At 40.1% G+C, this 18,415-nt stretch overlaps 1 protein-coding gene across 1 annotated transcript in view; it reads right to left on the bottom strand.

Annotated features, from left to right (window-relative positions):
• LOC125150343 (complement C5-like) overlaps positions 1 to 18,415 on the bottom strand; it is an 89,300-nt gene that overhangs the window by 61,535 nt on the left and 9,350 nt on the right. The window contains exons 4-10 of the mRNA XM_047830139.1: positions 16,529 to 16,599; positions 13,299 to 13,390; positions 9,996 to 10,078; positions 7,259 to 7,349; positions 4,889 to 5,003; positions 2,985 to 3,111; positions 817 to 932 (exon numbers count right to left, since the gene is read on the bottom strand). Coding sequence (XP_047686095.1) covers positions 817 to 932; positions 2,985 to 3,111; positions 4,889 to 5,003; positions 7,259 to 7,349; positions 9,996 to 10,078; positions 13,299 to 13,390; positions 16,529 to 16,599 — 695 coding nt within the window. The remainder of the gene's footprint in view (positions 1 to 816; positions 933 to 2,984; positions 3,112 to 4,888; positions 5,004 to 7,258; positions 7,350 to 9,995; positions 10,079 to 13,298; positions 13,391 to 16,528; positions 16,600 to 18,415) is intronic.

Below are 18,415 nucleotides of genomic sequence, written 5' to 3'. Positions count from 1 at the left end.
GAGAGAAAGAGAGAAACAGAGAAGCAAGGACAGAAAGAGCCAAAATGGAAAGGATGGCGAATAACACAGAGAGAGGTGGAGACAGGTGTATACAAAGACCACGGGGCAGACTGAAAAGCACAGAAATGCAAACTCAGATAAGACACATGGGAAGTAGAAAATGGGGAGAGAAAGGGGTTTTATTTTCAAGGAGTGATATTTCTAAGGCTTTTGAAGAACATGCCACCAAATAATTTTAAATGTTAGCATTATTTTTACTTTTTTAAAATTTTTACTTTTTATTTATTTTTGAGAGAGAGAGAGAGAGAGAGAGGGAGAGGACATGAGCAGGGGAGGAGCAGAGAGAGGAAGACACAGAATGTCAAGGAGGCTCCAGGTTCCAGGCTCTGAGCTGTCAGTACAGAGCCTGACGTGGGTTTTGAACTCACGGACTCTGAGATCATGACCTGAGCTAAAGTCAGACACTTAACCTACTGAGTCACCCAGGCGCCCCAAATGTTGGCATTTTTTTTTTAACTATAAAATTACGGTGTTTTATTTACATATAACTTAATGCAATGCTTTTTAAGGGAATGCCTAGCACAGGCTACCTGACTACTTGCTAAATACCGGCACTTGCCCTACAGGCTGAAATCACTCTGAGGCTGAAGCTGGCCAGCAGTTTCCCACCTCCTTCTGCATCTTAAGGAGAGGGTTTTACAAATGAATTCCCTCTGTGATTCCCTTCTCCAGCTTCCCTCCCCTGTTTGCCATCCCCATGCTCTCTGTAAACAGAAAAAGAGAACCATATTCAGCAACCTTCCCTTCTTCATCTACCTTGATAGAATATGGAATCCCGGGCTTCATGAAAAGAGGAGTAGCAACCAAATTCAGTTTGTAGGGAGAGAGGACATATTTGATGCCAGGAATTTCTGCCTCTTCAGAAAATCCACCTAAAGAAATGACATGCATCACGTTGACCTTTTTTAAGAATATGCCAATCCCTACGGGGATCTGTTTGACCTGTGTATGTCTCCACAGACTTATTCACTTACTTGCTCCATTCCTGCACTCATTCATTTATCAGTAGTCTTGGTTCAAAGGGGGCAGTGCAGAGAAAAGTTTAGACCTCGGGTGTTTTCCAAAGCCTTATATCCAAGGCTTGTGCAAGGAGAGCTACAGGGTTGGACTGGGGAGGAAGGTGAGGAAGGGCCACCACTTTTTGTCAGTGGCCTGAGTTTCAGTTGAATATGTACAAAGGATTATGGAGAGAGGGAAAGGACTAGGCACTAAGCTTTGCAGGGATTCACCTGTAGAGCACAGGGATATGGAGAGATATGGAGAGGAAAACAGAAAAAGAGTGCCTGAGGTAGACGGAGTCCTGAGAGTCCACTGGCAGGGGCCCAATAACATACAAAGCTCCAGTATCCCCAAAGTCCTTTCCAATATTACATCCGTAACATCCATATGCATATCCTATACTTCGGCCAACTGGGCAATCAGCCAGATAATCTCAAAGATCAAGTCTGGCCTGCTACCTGTGGTATGTCCTCTCTATGGATGGCGTCCCACTTCTCCCCATCTACCATCCCTGCCTCAAAACCCTACTTATCCTTCAAGACTGATTACATTCAGGGTGCTATACTTGGTTGCTCAGCAATCATCTAGGAGCTCACCTACCTCTGAAGGTCAGTAGCATTCAGAACTTTGCCTAGAGGGCAAATAGAATTCCTGCTTATAACAGAATTCTTCGTTTCCCTGTCTTACAGCCAATGCTAGTTTGTAAGCCACTTGAATGCTGGGATTACACGCATTCATATTTGTAAGCCTGTATGTTTAGCAACACTCTTTGAATATCTCATAAATGTAGCTTAAACTGAATTTATTTGAAATAAATTGAGAAAAAATAAAAGTAAAAAACAAACATTAAAATAATGTCAAAAGTAATATCCTGGGCAAGGAGTATCATTCTCCAACATCTATCAACCATTTGATAAATACAAGGTGCTCAATAACTGGATAAGTATTGCCATTCTTCATTCTACTACCCTTCAAGGACAAATACAAAGAGGCGGAAGGGGCCTTAGGGATCATGTGGTCTAACTCTCATTTCACCACAAAAAGGAGGGGCTAGTGCTGTTACATAACTTGTTCAAGTTAGTTTGGGGGTTTAATACAAACCTGAAAATATAAAGAACATCAGTAATCAAGACACCAGAAGTAAGACAAATTGACCGAATTTGGAGTAATAATTAATGACTATTACAAACCACTGGAGTCGGGGTTGAGAGCACTAAGATAGTTTTAAGGATGCTAAGAAAGTAATAAGTGGAAAGAAGGAGGAGGAGGAGGAGGAAAAGGAGAAGAGGGAGCAGGAGAGGAAGAAGGAGGGAGGGAGGAGAAAAGAAGATAGAGGGGAAGGGGGAGGAGGGGGGCTAACACCTTATATGGTATTCACTAGCTGACAGGTATTACTTTAAGTGCTTTGCATATATTGACTCTCTGATCCTCACCACAACCCTATATGTATGCTATTATTGTACCCATTTTAAAACCATTATCTCTGATTTTAGATAGAATTCCTGAATATTACAGCTGAGAGGGGCTTTAGGTTGTATATAGTTCAACACCATCGTTGTACGGATAAGGAGACTAAATGATAATGCAGTATCTTCCATTTGCATAGCATTTTATCAAACATTTGTACATACCTAATGTCATTTAGATTTTTATTCTTACCAGGTGAGAACATTGGGGTGCTACATGTTCAAGTCACATAGCCTGCTAGGCTACTCAAGATGTCAACTGGGCAGTGCTATCCCATTTTTGCACATGGGGTGATAGAGACCCAATGATAGAGTGGCAGAGCTCTACTCTAATCTGTTTTTAATGATATGAAAAGGAATATTTAGCTATGGAAGAAAATAAAATATGAAAGAATTTTAGAAATTATTTATACTTTTAATATGCTGTCTAAATATTATTCAAGGAAAAAGAAAACTTACCTGTAGACTCTATGACTGTGACACCAATATAAAGGTACTTGTCGTTTAAATCTTCCAGACTTTCATAGGACAGTTCCTTAGTTGCCATTTCAGAGTTAAATGTGACTTGAGCAATTCCATTGATCAACTTTTTGAAAAGGGAAAATGAAAGAGGTATTTCAGAGAAAATGAAAGAGGTATTTTCAGAAAGAGGTATTTCAGTTTGGTGGGGCACGTGGGTGGCTCAGTCAGTTAAGCGTCTGACATCAGAGAAGGGAAAAATTAACAAAATCTGCCTTTATTAGCTTCTAAATAGAAGGCAACTATCAGAGGAGTAGTTTATTGTCACCAGTAGAGTGAATGATTGAGTCTACAGTTGAGCCCAGAATACTATTTTCTAACTTAATTTGGGTAGACGTATAGGAAGAGTCATAAACACTATATGGTTCAACAAGGTTGGTTGTTGTTGGTTTTTTGTTCTTTGTACTAGCTGACACAGATTCCTTCTTCTAATCTTTGAGTTGTCACCCATGTTTCTGGGCCTGATTTTAGTTCACTTTTGCTCCTGAGAGTTTGTTGGGTTCTATGATATTTAATTTGGACTTCACTGCGTACACATGGAAACACTAACTTAAAAACACCCAATGGGTAAAGGGACATAGAGTTAAGTCATATCATATTATTTAATTATTAACCACAACAGTGAAATAGATGTTGCCTTATTTTTCTTCTAAAATCCAGTAGCTTGAGGCCAGGGACTTTTGTCTTATTTACCTTCAAATCTCAGTGTCCAGCATAAAATCTTACATTAAAAAGAGGTGTCTGATTTATAACTTGAATAAATAGAACTCTTTGGAAAAACATAGGCTAAATACAAACCACAAGATGATACAAACCACAAGAATATACAAGAATCAGTAGAATGTATACAAGAATATACAAGAATCAGTAGAATGACATGAGCCCTTATCATCTGAGGTATAGTGTCAAGAACACTGAACAAGGGATAAGGGGACCAGGGCTCTAATCTGAGCTCCGGCAACCACTAGCCCTTGACCATGAACAAATAACTTCCCAATGAGTTCATTCACTCAGAAATATTCATAGAGCACCTGCCATTTGCCAGGAACCAGGTTGGCTTTGGGCATATAATGGGAACAATTCAGACCCACAAAGGGTTCAGTGTAGAGGATGAGAGAGAAGCAACTAAACCATTGCAGTAAAGAAGGGCTTCTCAATCTCAGCCCTGTTGACATTTTGGACAGGATAACTTGTTGTTAGGGCTGCTCTGCACATTGCAGGAATTTGGCAACATGCTGGCCTCTATTCACTAAATGCCAGTAGTACCCCCCTCCTTCCTAGCTGTGACAACCACAAATGTTTTCTGGACATTGCCAAATGTGCCCTTGGGGGTAAACAACGTCTCTGGTTGAGAACACTGTAATAAAGTACAAAACATACTCCAGTAAGGGAGGCTCAAGAGCTGGCAGGGGCAGCCAACCTAATTGACGGGAGTCAGGGAAGACTTCCCAGAGAATGGGTGTTAACACTGAGATTTAAAGAGTAGGAAGGGATTAGCCAGGCCACAAAGAGGCAGAAGCCACAAAGGGACAGAGCATTCCCAGGCAGGAGCGGCACTGCAAACACCTGGAGGCAAGAGAGACTAGTGAGAGTTCCAGGAACTAGTGACCAGAACAGGAGAGAGGGAAAGGGGAAAGAGCAGGAGACAGGCTGGTGAGGGAGGCTGATGTCACACAAAGTGGACTTCATCCTGAGGCCCAGGAGAAGCCAAGAGAGCATTTTAGCTTCGACTTGCACACCTGTGTAAAATGGGGGGTTGGACTAGATGATTTGGAAGTGACTTTTCTCCAGCCTTTGTGATGCATCTTTAGGTACGAGTGAACGCACGTGTCTTAACGTCTTACCATTGTGTTTTGCAAGGCTTTTTGCATCATTTCTTTTTGATCATCTTTTAAGTCGTCTCTTATTCCGAAAGTGATATAAACTTCAGCCTCAGTGACAACTTTATTATAAAAATATCTGCCAAACAATAATGCCATAAAATTGTTTTGCTAACATGGTTACAATAATGAAATTCAGATCAAATGTAACAACTCGAAATTACATAAAGCACTCGATACACTTTAAAGTGTCTTCCATCCCCTATTATATCTTATCCTCATAAAGCTATAATAATAAAGTCGAAGTGCGGATTTTTATGACTCTGTGCTAGATGAAAAAAAAAAAAACGGATCTTGCTTGAGGAGATCAAAAGACCTCAGGTCCGGGATCAGGAAACACTGCTTCCTTGATGATTTTGGTATCAGTGAAGCACCGTGCCCTACCTTCTTTTACACCTTTAGAAGCAGCATGCTCAATCTCATTGTTAGAGGAGATAAGTTCTTTTTTAACATTCTAACTTTGTATTTCTTTTTTTAAGTTTAGAACTAAAGAGAGGCTAAAGGAAACTTGCTGCATAGAAAACAATACTATAGCTAGAGCTAACCTCCCTTATCCGTGGTCTGCACACATAAAGTAAGTTCCTCCATTAAAAGAAGTCAGTTTGTTGGGGCGCCTGGGTGGCTGAGTCAGTTAAGCGTCCGACATCAGCTCAGGTCATGATATCGCAGTTCATGGGTTCAAGCCCCACATAGGGTTCTGTGCTAACAGCTCGGAGCCTGCAGCCTGCTGTGGATTCCACATTTCCCTCTCTCTCTGCCCTTTCCCAGCTCGTACCCTGTGTCTCTGTCCCTCAAAAATAAATAAAACATTAAAAAAATAAGCTACAAGAAGTCATTTTGTTAATTCTCTGTCAAATGAGTCTTTATGTTGGTTTAGACTAAGTAACACTCTATTTTAGGAATAAATGCTACCAAGAAAGGCAGTGTAGGATAGTGTTGAAAGGCCTGAACCCTGAAACCAGACAGACCATGGGACTTCCTAGCTGTGAGATCTTGGGCAAATTACTTAACAGTTATGTACCTCTGTTTCTTCATTTGTAATATGGGGACAGAAATAGTAACTATCTCATAGAGATTTCATAAAGATTAAGTAAGCTAATATATACAGAGTACTTAGAAAGATGCCCAACACATATAGTTACGCAAATTGGTTAATGATATTATATTGTCATTTTTTTTTTTAATTTTTTTTTTCAACGTTTATTTATTTTTGGGACAGAGAGAGACAGAGCATGAACGGGGGAGGGGCAGAGAGAGAGGGAGACACAGAATCGGAAACAGGCTCCAGGCTCCGAGCCATCAGCCCAGAGCCTGACGCGGGGCTCGAACTCACGGACCGTGAGATCGTGACCTGGCTGAAGTCGGACGCTTAACCAACTGCGCCACCCAGGCGCCCCTATATTGTCATTTTTAAATGACCTGAGCTTTTGTAGGAGATTGCTTGCAAAACTAACTCCAGTTCTCCACTGCCCCATATATCTACCACCTTTGGAGCTCCTCGTGGGTAAAAGGTATAAAAGAAATCTGTTTCCTTTGGGCTGGTCTTGTAACTTGCTTTGGACAGATAACATGGTAGAAGTGATGGACTTTTATGCTTCTATATTCTTTCTCTGAGCATTGCTGCTACTACAGACAAATCTGCTGGATGATGAAAGATACACATAGTCCAATTTTCTTTGTACTTTCAGCCAATCTAAGTCAACTGCCAGGCATGAAAATAAGACCTCCCTAGACCAGCCAGCCCCCAGGTGAGCTGCCAACTGACCCCAGGCACACGGGGGAGCACCGCTTACATTCAGCCTGGCCCAGATCAGCAGAACTGCCCCGCTGTGTTGTAAATGGTTGTGGTTTTAAAGCATTGGGTCTTGAAGAGGTCATGGAGCATTAGCTGGTTGATTAAGCCATCAAAAAATGACGAGAAATAAAGTCTTCACATTCAACCCCAATATCCTTATGTCATGCTGGTTCCTAAACACACACATTGAACTTAAAACTTTAGGAGTTTTTGCTGTTGAGTAACCAGCAAAACTAAAATCAGAATCAGCAAAAAATCAAAACAAATAAACTATAAGCCCGATGTTTCCTCAGTCAATCCCAAAGTCACGAAAAACACTGCCAGTAAATCACAGATCTCTGCAACATATATGCAAATTAGATCAACACATTGTACACCTTAAACTTGCACAATGTTACATGTCAACAATATCTCAATAAAGTGGATGGAGGAATCACACTTCTCACTTCGGGCAACTATCACCAACAAGAGTTAGCACTCAATTTAAGTGGATAATCTGAAAAAAAAAAAAAAAGAAAGAAAAAAGAAAACTTTCTTACCTTGCTTTGATAGTAATTTCAAAATCATTGAAGTCCTTATAGCCAATGAAACTATTTTCTGGTTCTATTGAGACAGAAAAATGTGGCAATACTGAAAATAAAAACAAAGAGACAATTTTACCATTTAAATTAGAGTAGCCTTCTTTCCGGTATAGTTAGACAAGCTGTGACATCAATACAACATCCACCTTGCCATTGTCATCCTCCTTCTCATCACTGTCAGCAATATCTCTGGGACACCTCCTACTCTACCCATCAGAGGTTTATCCAGCTCTGTGTACCAGAAGCACTTTGCTTATACTTTGATTACAGCATTTATTCACTAAAGTATAAGCTCCTTGAAAACCAAAAAGGCTATGCTCTATGTATCTTTGTATCTCTCCCCCTCCCACGCTTCTCATGAGTCTTAAACATAGTATATGCTCCATGAGTTTTGTTAAGTTTAAAATAGAAGAGGAAAATTCTGGCTGATTTAACAGTTCCCTTTTTTGTCTTATAGATAAACCCATCCAGTCTCCAAATTCCAACATAAAACTTTGACTTTAGTCAAGAAGAGAAAGCTTATAATTAGCTAAAAGAAAGAACATTCATGCAAAATTTAAAATTAGGGTAGACAGGAAGGAGTTCTTTCCCTCTCTCTGTCTCTCTCTGTCTCTCTCTGGTATCTTGATTGCTCAAGAAAAAAGAATTTCACCTGTCAAAAGGGCACTGCCTTCTCTTTATACTAAAGCTGTGTACCAGGGCTTATGGATTCTTTATTAATTTTTTCTTGAGGGAGAGAGAAAGAGAGAGTGCTCAAGTGGGGGAGGGGCAGAGAGAGAGAGAGAGAGACAGAGAGAGAGAGAGAGAGGGAGGGAGAGAGAGAACCCCAAGTAGGCTCTATGCCCAGTGCAGAGCCCAGTGTGGGGCTTGATCCCATGACCATGAGATAATGACCTGAGCTAAAATCAAGAGTTCAATGCTCAGCCAACTGAGCCATCCATGGGTCCCATAGATTCTAGTTCTATTAACCAGCGAAACTGTTAATAGAAAATTGGGTAATTGGGGCACCTGGGTGGCTCAGTCAGTTAAGTGTTCAACTCTCAGTTTCGGCTCAGATCATGATCTCATGGTTCATGGGATTGAGCCTGACGTTGGGCTCTGTGCTGACAACATGGAAATAAAGAGGAATGCACTTTGTTGCTCTAGGGTGCATTCCCTATTTTATCAAAGATGAAGGCAGGTGTGTTCTCTCTGATATGACATGGAGGAAAATATTTCATCCTTTCATCTAATACCTATTTGCTATGTGGCATGCATGCTCCTATTGACAAGGATAGCCCAGTGAACAGAAAGATACAAACCTTGTCCTTAATGAGCTCATTAGTCAAGCAGTGAAGACAGTGGTAAGCAAATAATTACACAGAAAAACACCTATACCACAGTTATGAAAACCAATATACATTACAGGGAATCCTTCCCAGGAAAGAGAAGTTAGGAACAGATTTGCTGAATAAATGGCTTTTCAGCTGAGACTTGAAACATGAGTAGGAGTTGGCTAGGTAGTGGGGGAGGGGAAGAGTGTTCTGGGCAGGTGGAACATTGTGTCCAAAGTCACCACTGCTGGAGGGAAATAGGATGAATGGTATAAAATGAGGCTGCAGAGGAGGTAGGCAGGGGCCAGCTCAAAATAAGGATTTTGATTTTGATTAGCAAAGGAACGAGGAGCTATTGGGGACTTTTCAATAGAGAAATAACATGATGAGATTTGCATTTCAAGATTATTTTGGCCAATACCAAGTGAGAATAGCTTGGAAGAAGGGACAGCAATTAGGAGACTTTTGCAGTAGTGGGGGGGGGGGTGGGGGGGAGGAGCCTGGTGATGAATGGAGGAGGATGGCCTCAGATGGTAAGAGGTGGATGAATTCTAGATATACACGAGAAGCAGCAAACATACTCGGAGGGAGTGGGATCAGGTAGGCTTATAGGTCATTGAGAGGCTAGAACCTTTGAAATTGTTTCAGCATAACAAGTTATTTTTTGTCACTGTTTTGTTTGCCAATCGTTAACATCTGTGGATTTATTCTCCATATTATTATGAGTCTCCTGGAGGAATAAAAAATGACTTCAAGCAAAACAAAGTTAAATTTGATATCAAAGCACATAAATACTCTAGTAAACAACTATAAGAATGGAAAGATAAGCTATTTATATGTTAATTATTAGTCCATTAATACGATTGATTCCGAAATAAGAATATCTTAAGTTTTCAGGTAAATATATTAGGGATTAGTGAGCCAGAAGGAAAATAGCACTGAACTTGGGGGATGCAAACCCAATTGCTCTCGTTCTCGCACCAGTTGGTTTTAATGAGTTGAGTAAATCATTCGTCTTACTGGGTTCTGCTCACTTCATCTCAGCCTACTTAAATTTCTCCTAAAATCATAATTTTTGACCGTCATTAGTCAAGCTCCCTGGGGGACTAGGTCTCTTCTGGCTCTCTGATGAGGAACACAAGTCCGGAGAGGTTTGTGAGCTTATTGGAGGGTAACAAAGGCATGCTAGAGCCAGAGCCTAGGCCTTCCAACAATGAGCACACACCCCCTCCCTCCCGCCCCCCCTCAGCCACTGCTTACAACCATGCCAGCCGGGCTGCCTCTTCATCTGGGACTGATTCTGCCGTAAGTTCACTAATGGAAAGCATTAGTGCACAAACACTAATTTTTTTACAGGTAAGCTTTTAATTATCACAAATTACCGTATTCTTTAATCTCAAAATATGCGGTTGCAGTCGTTGAAAAGTCCTCTTTATATTTAGCTCGGATTGTCCACACACCGTATCTGTGGAAGCAAAATATTTAAAATTATGGAAGTCATCAAGTAGTTTTAATTTGCCCAGAGGAAATCCAATCGATTCGTGTTTTAAAGAGGAGAAAATGGGGCGCCTGGGTGGCTCAGTCAGTTAAGTGTCCGACTTTGGCTCAGGTCATGATCTCACGGTTTGTGAGTTTGAGCCCTGCGTGGGGCTCTGTGCTGACAGCTCAGAGCATGGAGCCTGCCTCAGATGCTGTGTCTCCCTCTCTCTCTGACCCTCCCCCGCTCATGCTCTGTCTCTCTCTGTCTCAAAAATAAATAAATGTAAAAAAAAAATAAAGAGGAGAAAGTAAGTAGAGATGCATTTAGCCTACATAATGTATTTTATTTGTGTAGAACTTTAAGTAACAAACAAATAATTGAGCATTTTCAGGACAATAGAAATTGGTAATTAGTTCTTCATATATTGTTATTTTTTTCAGGAATTTTGTCTTAATCTAGTCAATGGCTTTGATTTGAAGAGCTTGTGAAACTTGAGGATTAACTTAATTAATCTAAACCATAATTATACTAACATAATACTAAAATCCGCACTATAGTAGGACAATGTTTGTAGAAAGATACAAGTCGAGCTTACCCAGATGATACAGCGCACACCTCACATAAAAGAAGTTATGGTTAGAGACAAAGCATGGTTCATTTAAAGAGGAAAATGACCTGGGTTTAATTAACAACCTCTATTTAAAAATATTTACTGAGCACTGGAGAAACAACTGGAGATAAAAATGAACAAAATGGAAGAATTTGTCTTCATAGAGCTACAGTCCAAGAGATTTGTAATTCCCACTTTTCCATTTACTGGCAAATTGGATTTGGGCAAGTTGCTTAACCTCATTTGTGAAATGAGAAAAATGCGATTTATCTTGCATGTTGGTTATGCAATCAATATACTTAATATTGTGACTATCATCATCATCATCATCGATTCAATGAATATTTGCCAAGTGCCTGTTATGTTGAAGTGCTAACGATGCAACAGTGGGCAAAAACAGACAATAAAGAGGCAAATAAATAAATGTAACATTGAGGTAAGTACCATGAAGTAAATAAATAAGAGAGTAAAAAAAAAAGAGAAAGAGAGAGGGACTACATTAGATGGTGCATCCAGGAATAGCCTCTTTGAAAAGGGAGCATTTACTTTGTGTCCCAAAGAATGAGAGGAAGCCAGCCTTGTGAAGAGCAAGGTGAAGCACATTCTAAGCAGAGGGAACACCATGTGCAAAGGTACTGGGGTAGAAAAGTAGTGATCGTGAGGGGCTACCATGTCTGATATAAACAAAATCTGTTAGGGAGCAAATGGCACAAGATGAAGTTGGAGAAATGATAATAGTTATAAAATAATAAGATCAGTTCCGTGTGATAGAGTATGTAATATTTTCAAGGAAGTATGCATTATAAAAATTAAATCCCCAACTTCACTCACATTTCTAGAACATCTTCAGTGAATTAATTGCAAACAGCAAATTAACTGCAAACTCCCTTCCAGAGGTCAGAAAAATGACTATAAGGAGATTTTGCTTTAAAGTTATATTTAGCCATTTATTTTTTTTAACTTTCAAATTGATTTTATTTTTTTTTAATATGAAATTTATTGTCAAATTGGTTTCCATACAACACCCAGTGCTCCTCCCAACAGGTGCCCTCCTCAATGCCCATCACTCACCCTCCCCTCTGTCCCTCCCCCCCATCAACCCTCAGTTTATTCTCAGTTTTTAAGAGTCTCTTATGGTTTGCCTCCCTCCCACTCTAACTTTTTTTTCCCCCTTCCCCTCCCCCATGGTCTTCTGTCAAGTTTCTCAGGATCCACATAAGAGTGAAAACATAGGGTATCTGTCTTTCTCTGTATGACTTATTTCACTTAGCATCACACTCTCCAGTTCCATCCACATTGCTACAAAAGGCCATATTTCATTCTTTCTCATTGCCAAGTAGTATTCCATTGTATATATAAACCACAACTTATCCATTCATCAGTTGATGGACATTTAGGCTCTTTCCATAATTCGGCTACTGTTGAAAGGGCTGCTATAAACATTGGGGTACAAGTGCCCCTATGCATCAGCACTCCTGTATTCCTTGGGTAAATTCCTAGCAGTGCTATTGCTGGGTCATAGGGTAGATACAAGTACACTTATATGTCTTACTCTATTATAATTTCCATGAAGACACGGACTGTGGATTATTCATTTCCATTTTGTGTATTCATTCCTTATGTGCTTTGCACATATCAGGAAGATGCTCACTAAATATTTATTACATTGAATTCATTTTATTACACTGAACAGTTTAAACTGTTCTTACATCCATTTTTAAAATGTTTACTTATTCATTTTGAGAGAGAGAAAGAGAGAGGGAGCATGGGAGGGGAAGCAGAGAGAGAGAAGGAGAAACAGAGAATTCCAAGTAGGCTCTGCACATGGGGTTTGAACCCATGAACATGAGATCATGACCTGAGCTGAAATCAAGAGTCAGATGCTTAACCGCCTGAGGCACCTAGGCGCCACCTTAAATCCTTTTCACATGAGGCCTAAATAAATAAAGAAAAGAAAAAAGAAAAGAAATGGCTCTGAGAACACTCTCCCTCTTGAAATCTGTCTTCCGGTAGTCTACACAGACAAAGACTATGGAGGACCAATATTTTTATAACTCTCAGAGCAAGGCAAGGGACCATACCAGCCTTTTAGACTGATAGTCTCTTAGGTTCCTTGAAGGGTAGAGAGTTGATGGTTTTAATGAAAAAAAAAAAAAAAATCCTAGGGACTATTTTTGTCTCTCCCAAGTTTTTATTTCTATATATAAAGAGGATTGATGAGAAGTGGGAGGTTTTTGTTTGCCAGAAACTGAGCCTCACTTCTCATTAGACTTACATTTTGTTTCAAACTTACATTGTGCCCTTTTTGTTGAAGAACATTTTTTAGGGTCTTTCTACTTTTTCATTATTTATTTTAATTCCAGTTAGTTAACACGCAGCGTTATAATAGTTTCAGTGTATAATACAGTGATTCAACACTCCATGCATCACCCGGTGCTCATGACAAAGGCACTGTTTTGCACAGCCTCCTTTCTTTCACGCTTACGCCATTTGTTAGCACTAGGTGGCTCCATTTGACTGGCTATCTGCCTCACAACCAAAAGTTCCAGATGTGCTTTTTAGAGAAAACTTATATTAACAAATACTTTAAAGTACTTAGGATTGGATGGAATCTTGAAGTCAGGAAAAGAGATGATTCCGGTATAATCATTTTCTTCCATAATGTCCACTTCTGATCCTTCAGGATCCTTTGAATAAAAACAAACAAACTCAAATCACATAAGCCACATTAAACAAGTCAATTGATTTATATTATCTTTGACTTATGGAAATATTTACTAACGAATATCTATGTCTCCAAATTAAATATGAAGGAGGAAGATCACTTAAATGTTGTGAAAGGCAAATATGGTTCATTTAAGCTCCCTCTTTTTAACCTCTCCTCCATGTCCTGCCACAGGGAGAGGGAGGGAGAGAGAGTCAAAGAGAGAGAGGAAAGGAGGGAAAGAAGAGGGAGGGAGGACAGAGAGAGAGAGAGAGAGAGAGAGAGAGAGAGAGGTTTATATTGGTGTTCGGCATATCCTAGTCTCAATGATCTGGAAGAGACTCAACTTTCTGTTGTAATAACTAAAAAAAGAAGTGTAACAATAACTGATGTTATAACTAACCAAATGTGAACTTACAGGTTTTATAGGTACCACAACCCAAATTCCATATCTGTTCATGTGAAGTTTTCCAAGGCAAACATGCTATAAAATGCTTTTATTAGCAAGACATTTGTAGAATTGTGCCCTATGGACATTTTGAACTTGATTAAACACCCAAAATGGTTAATCAAACTTGAAAGTTTTCGTAAAGCTTCCCCCATAAATTTCCTCCTATGTGTGGGTTTGAAAATTATTGAAAGGAGGTTTTTTTTTTTATTTTCTTTGGACTACATGTAGAGTTCCATTTTGACCTTAATCCAGAAATTTACCACCATGTGCCATGACTGTGAAATTCACAGCCAGGATTTTAAGGTGTTTTTCCCTCGAGGTACAAAGGCCTATTCTGAACAAGAATCAGGATGGCAGCTAAATATCTTCTTCGCTGTTCTTTATCCCTGGAGTTCGTCCCACCCAGTGCTTCCATGTGATCTCTCTTGAGCACTATTTTCGGGACACTTCCTGTATACAGATTCTCTGTGGCTCTGGGATCAGATTCCTTAATCCTCTCTTCTTGGGGCAGCTCATACATGGGATGACTGGCATCCAGTCTCCCTTGTGCCAGGATTTTTCAGCACTGAAGCTCGACTGAGAGAAATAAAATAAAAAGCATCTGTCCACATCCTCTTGTGTTTTCTGACAGAAAAAGGGCATTTGAGCTGACACTGCCTCTCCTCACTCTGTCCCCTCCCAGACTCCCAATACCACTTGGCCAGTTTATTTGCGATCTCATTTCTTACTCCCTCCTGCTGCCATTGGAAAACTCATCCTGTTCCTTACATAGGAAGTTCTCCACTACTTTTACAAATCTGTGTCTACTCTTTTAATTGAAACCTGTTCTATTCCAGAAAAGGATCGCTTCAGCCCTCCCTCTCACCTCCATTTAGCCTTCCCTCTGATCTCATGTGCCATTGGCCCTACTGTATATTTTGTTTGGTTTATACTCCAGTGTGGTTTTGTCCTATAGTATCTACTCCAGTATGTAGAGCTATTCCTCAACTCAAGTCTTGGTTCCAGAGGAAAAGGCTCATAGTTTTAGGACAAGCCAGCCCACACAGACCCATTATAAACTGGTAAATTCACATCGGCTTCCTAGTGGCTGTCAATGCCACTCTCACTGGCTTCCTCTCCTCACCCTCATTCAGGCAGTCTGAGGGGCCTCTCTCTGCATTTCTTCTGCTGCTGCTACCACACCTCTCCCTGCACCTAGGTTTCTGCAGCTGGGATCCCTTACTGCACATCCCTTCACTTCTACTATAGTGGTGCTCATGACTACACATTTGCCCTCCATTCTTTTCCCTGGTCTCTTCAGTAAATCCACAGGGGTTCCTCCCTACAACCTGCTACATCAACCCTCAACTTCCAGGTCTGGTTATTCAAGCCTCTGGTGCCCTGTTCTAACTTTCAGATCTTATTGACCCCTCTCTTCCCAGGGATGCCTCTGCTCTGGAATCAGATTGCTTTCTTCCTGTCCAATTCCTTTCACCTCTGATTCTGTTCTCGGTTGTTCCTTTATAGCAACCTGCCCATGTCTTCTCCACCACTCTCAATTTGGCTCAATTGTTACAGGCCTAGTCCAAATCTCACTTCTTCCTTGACCCATCCCTTGGCCATCCTAAACTCTTTTCTGGACTGTTGGGAGTTTACAGTCTATATCAATAGTTATCAGCCACAGTCTTGGCACACTCTGATGTTTCACAAGTAAATCATTATAACATAGTCAGAGGTTAAAGTTTGTTAAAGGTTTATGATTTTTGTAAGCTATACAGCATTCCAAGTTATCCCTGTAGTTCACTCCTTCTTGTGTTCTGGTAAGGTTTTCATCTTACAGGGTTTTTTAGTAGGAGAAAAGGGGCTGCAGCCTATTGTGAAAGATCATGACTAATATACCTGCTGTTAATGGGTGAGTGTTACTTCCTCACAAAAGTTTTATAGGGCTGTGACACAAACTGGTAAGACCACAGGAGGCATGTCTTCTATTATGCATGTTATGGCTGATAAAGGGTTGATAACTACTGATCCTTACTTATTTCATGTTTTAACACTATTTTTTGCATGTGTTAGTATGTTACTAAACTCTAACGTGTTGTTTTTTTTTTAGTGTTTATCTATTTTGAGAGAGGGAGAGCAAGTTGTGGAGAGGCAGAGAGAGAGTGAGAGGGAGAATCCCAAGCAGTCTCCCCACTACCAGCACAGAGCCTGACGCGGGGCTCGATCTCACGAACCACGAGAGATCATGACCTGAGCTGAAATCCAGAGTTGAATGCTGAACTGACTGAGCCACCCACGTACCCCTAAACTCTAAGTTTCTTAAGTGTAAGTGGCCTAGATTATAATTCTTTATCTTGAATGGTACAAATAAAAAATCTCAGATGTAATATTCAATTAATAGTCAACCAACTCTTGGTGGTTGATTGATGCTTTTTAAGAAAGGAATCATGAAGGATATATTTAAAGCATTTAGCTCAAAGTCATAACTGCTGAAAGTTAATTTTCATGAGTTTTTTTTTACATATATCTATTGTTGAGGTATAGACTTACAATGTTATACTTACGGAAGATGTTCAATAACCGTTTACCAAACATTGAATGAGTTAGTGTGGGGTTAGGGCAGAGTTATGGAACCACATACCTAATCCTGAAGATGAGCTAAATTATTATTTAAATAAATAACATACTTACGATGTAAGTTAAGACAGTTTCTCTTTTGGCTGGTTTCAGGTCATCATTCAGTGAATAAACTCTAACCTTTACTGTAAGAATAATTGATATTATCAAAACCTCCATTAAGCACAAGAGTATTTTGATTTTTTTACAATAATCATCCTTAAAAGAGATGAGTGTAATTAAAAAAAACTCAATCACAAAAATCTACACAGAAAAAATCCATATTTAGAAGAAAGAAAAAGTTAGTTTACAGACATATACATTACTGAAGATTATTTTCTTTTAAAGAGAATTCTCTTGGATGTCTTTAAAGAGCTACTTTTCCTAGTGAAAGTACAGTACAGGTCATTTTGTTAAAATGTATATCCATACAACTTTTTGGGGAACACACATCAGGCCACTGTTTATCAAGAATTTAATGGTAAATAAAAAAAGAATTTCATAGTGATCTCTACCATATGGTTATATGGGAATATAATGTCTTGTATAAGAGTTGGAGATTTCAGTGGAAAATTAGGTAGTTTGATTTCAACATTATACACTTTTGCACTTATAAAAACCAGCAAGGCCCCCAAAGTATCCCTTATTGTTGCTAATGGCAGCTTTGAATTGTGTGGTATTATTAGATTCATTGAGCCAGATCCTACCATTGTTCTGTCATTGTTGAATGTGTAATGGCAAGGGCTCAGGAACAATTAGTTCTCTTCATTTGTTTCCGCCAGCTAATAGATCCCTCCCTGCCTTTTAAGCAAATGCATCTGCTTAGAATTGAACTCTTAACTGCTTGAGACCTGCTGATCTAGTTCCTTCCCATACGACATATTGTAATTTCCCCGATGTTCATTTACTGATGCTCAAATCATTTCATGGCCAAAACTTTAGCCACAAAATAAAATTGAAGTGGAGCCATAATCCTTTTAAAGGGTTAGTATTATGCAAAGCTCTACATAAAGAAGCCACATTAAGCTCTCTAAAATTGGTTTCAATAAGGTCAAAGCAAAATGTTCAGTGAATCTGCCCACCCCCTCCAACCCCCCTCCCCCGCCATGCACACTCTGCTGTCCCCCTTGCCCTCATCCGCCTTCTGCCTCGTGTCCTCCCTTCTGCATTAGGGACATACCCAGTTCAGACTGAGTGTCACTGGGATGCTGCCAGAGGCAGTATGTCACACAAAGTTAAGAGCTCAGGTCCTGGAGACGCTGGAGGCCAAAACTTTGGTTTCATTCCTGGGAAGGTCGCTTCCTAGCATGCCCCGTTTCATTCCTGGGAAGGTCGCTTCCTAGCATGCCCCGGAGTGAGAGACTTAATCCCTCTAAATCTTAGTTCCCTCATCTGTAAAACAGAACGGCTGGTATCCATTCTGTAGCATTGTGAGGGCCAAATGAGACAAAGCTGTTACACAGCCTGGCGCATCATAACTACTCAATGAGTGCTTATTACTTTTATTTTAGTATTATTATTTCTACAACTGCTACATATCTATTTTTTACCCAGTTGGAGTCTAGATTAGAAAATTAATCTTGTCTTCATGGCAACAGTGTATTTGGAGGCAAGATCAATATAATTCTTTAGTACCAAAGATAATGGCTTCTTAGGTTTTGAAAAAAGCGTATTGAATGCCTTCTATGTGTCAACACGATGCTAGACTTGGAGATAGGGCGGTAAGAAAATCAGACACGGAGTGGAGGAGAGAGCGAACCCGTGATATCACAAGTGTATGTGCAATCCAGGGTGAGAAGCATACAAAGACACTGCCTGGCTTTCTCAAAGCATAGAAGAGGGAGATCTGAAGCAGTCATAGAGGTCAGAGAAGGCTGTGCTCTATGGATAACATGTGGGAATCGAGTGGGTGTTAATAAGGCAGGCGGGGGCGAGGGGCATGCATGTACCAGGCAGAGATAT

Source organism: Prionailurus viverrinus, chromosome D4 (genome assembly GCF_022837055.1).
Source record: "Prionailurus viverrinus isolate Anna chromosome D4, UM_Priviv_1.0, whole genome shotgun sequence".
Taxonomy (NCBI): Eukaryota; Metazoa; Chordata; class Mammalia; order Carnivora; family Felidae; genus Prionailurus; species Prionailurus viverrinus.
Note: the sequence above shows the minus strand (reverse complement) of the source record. Positions and strands in the feature narration are given on the sequence as shown.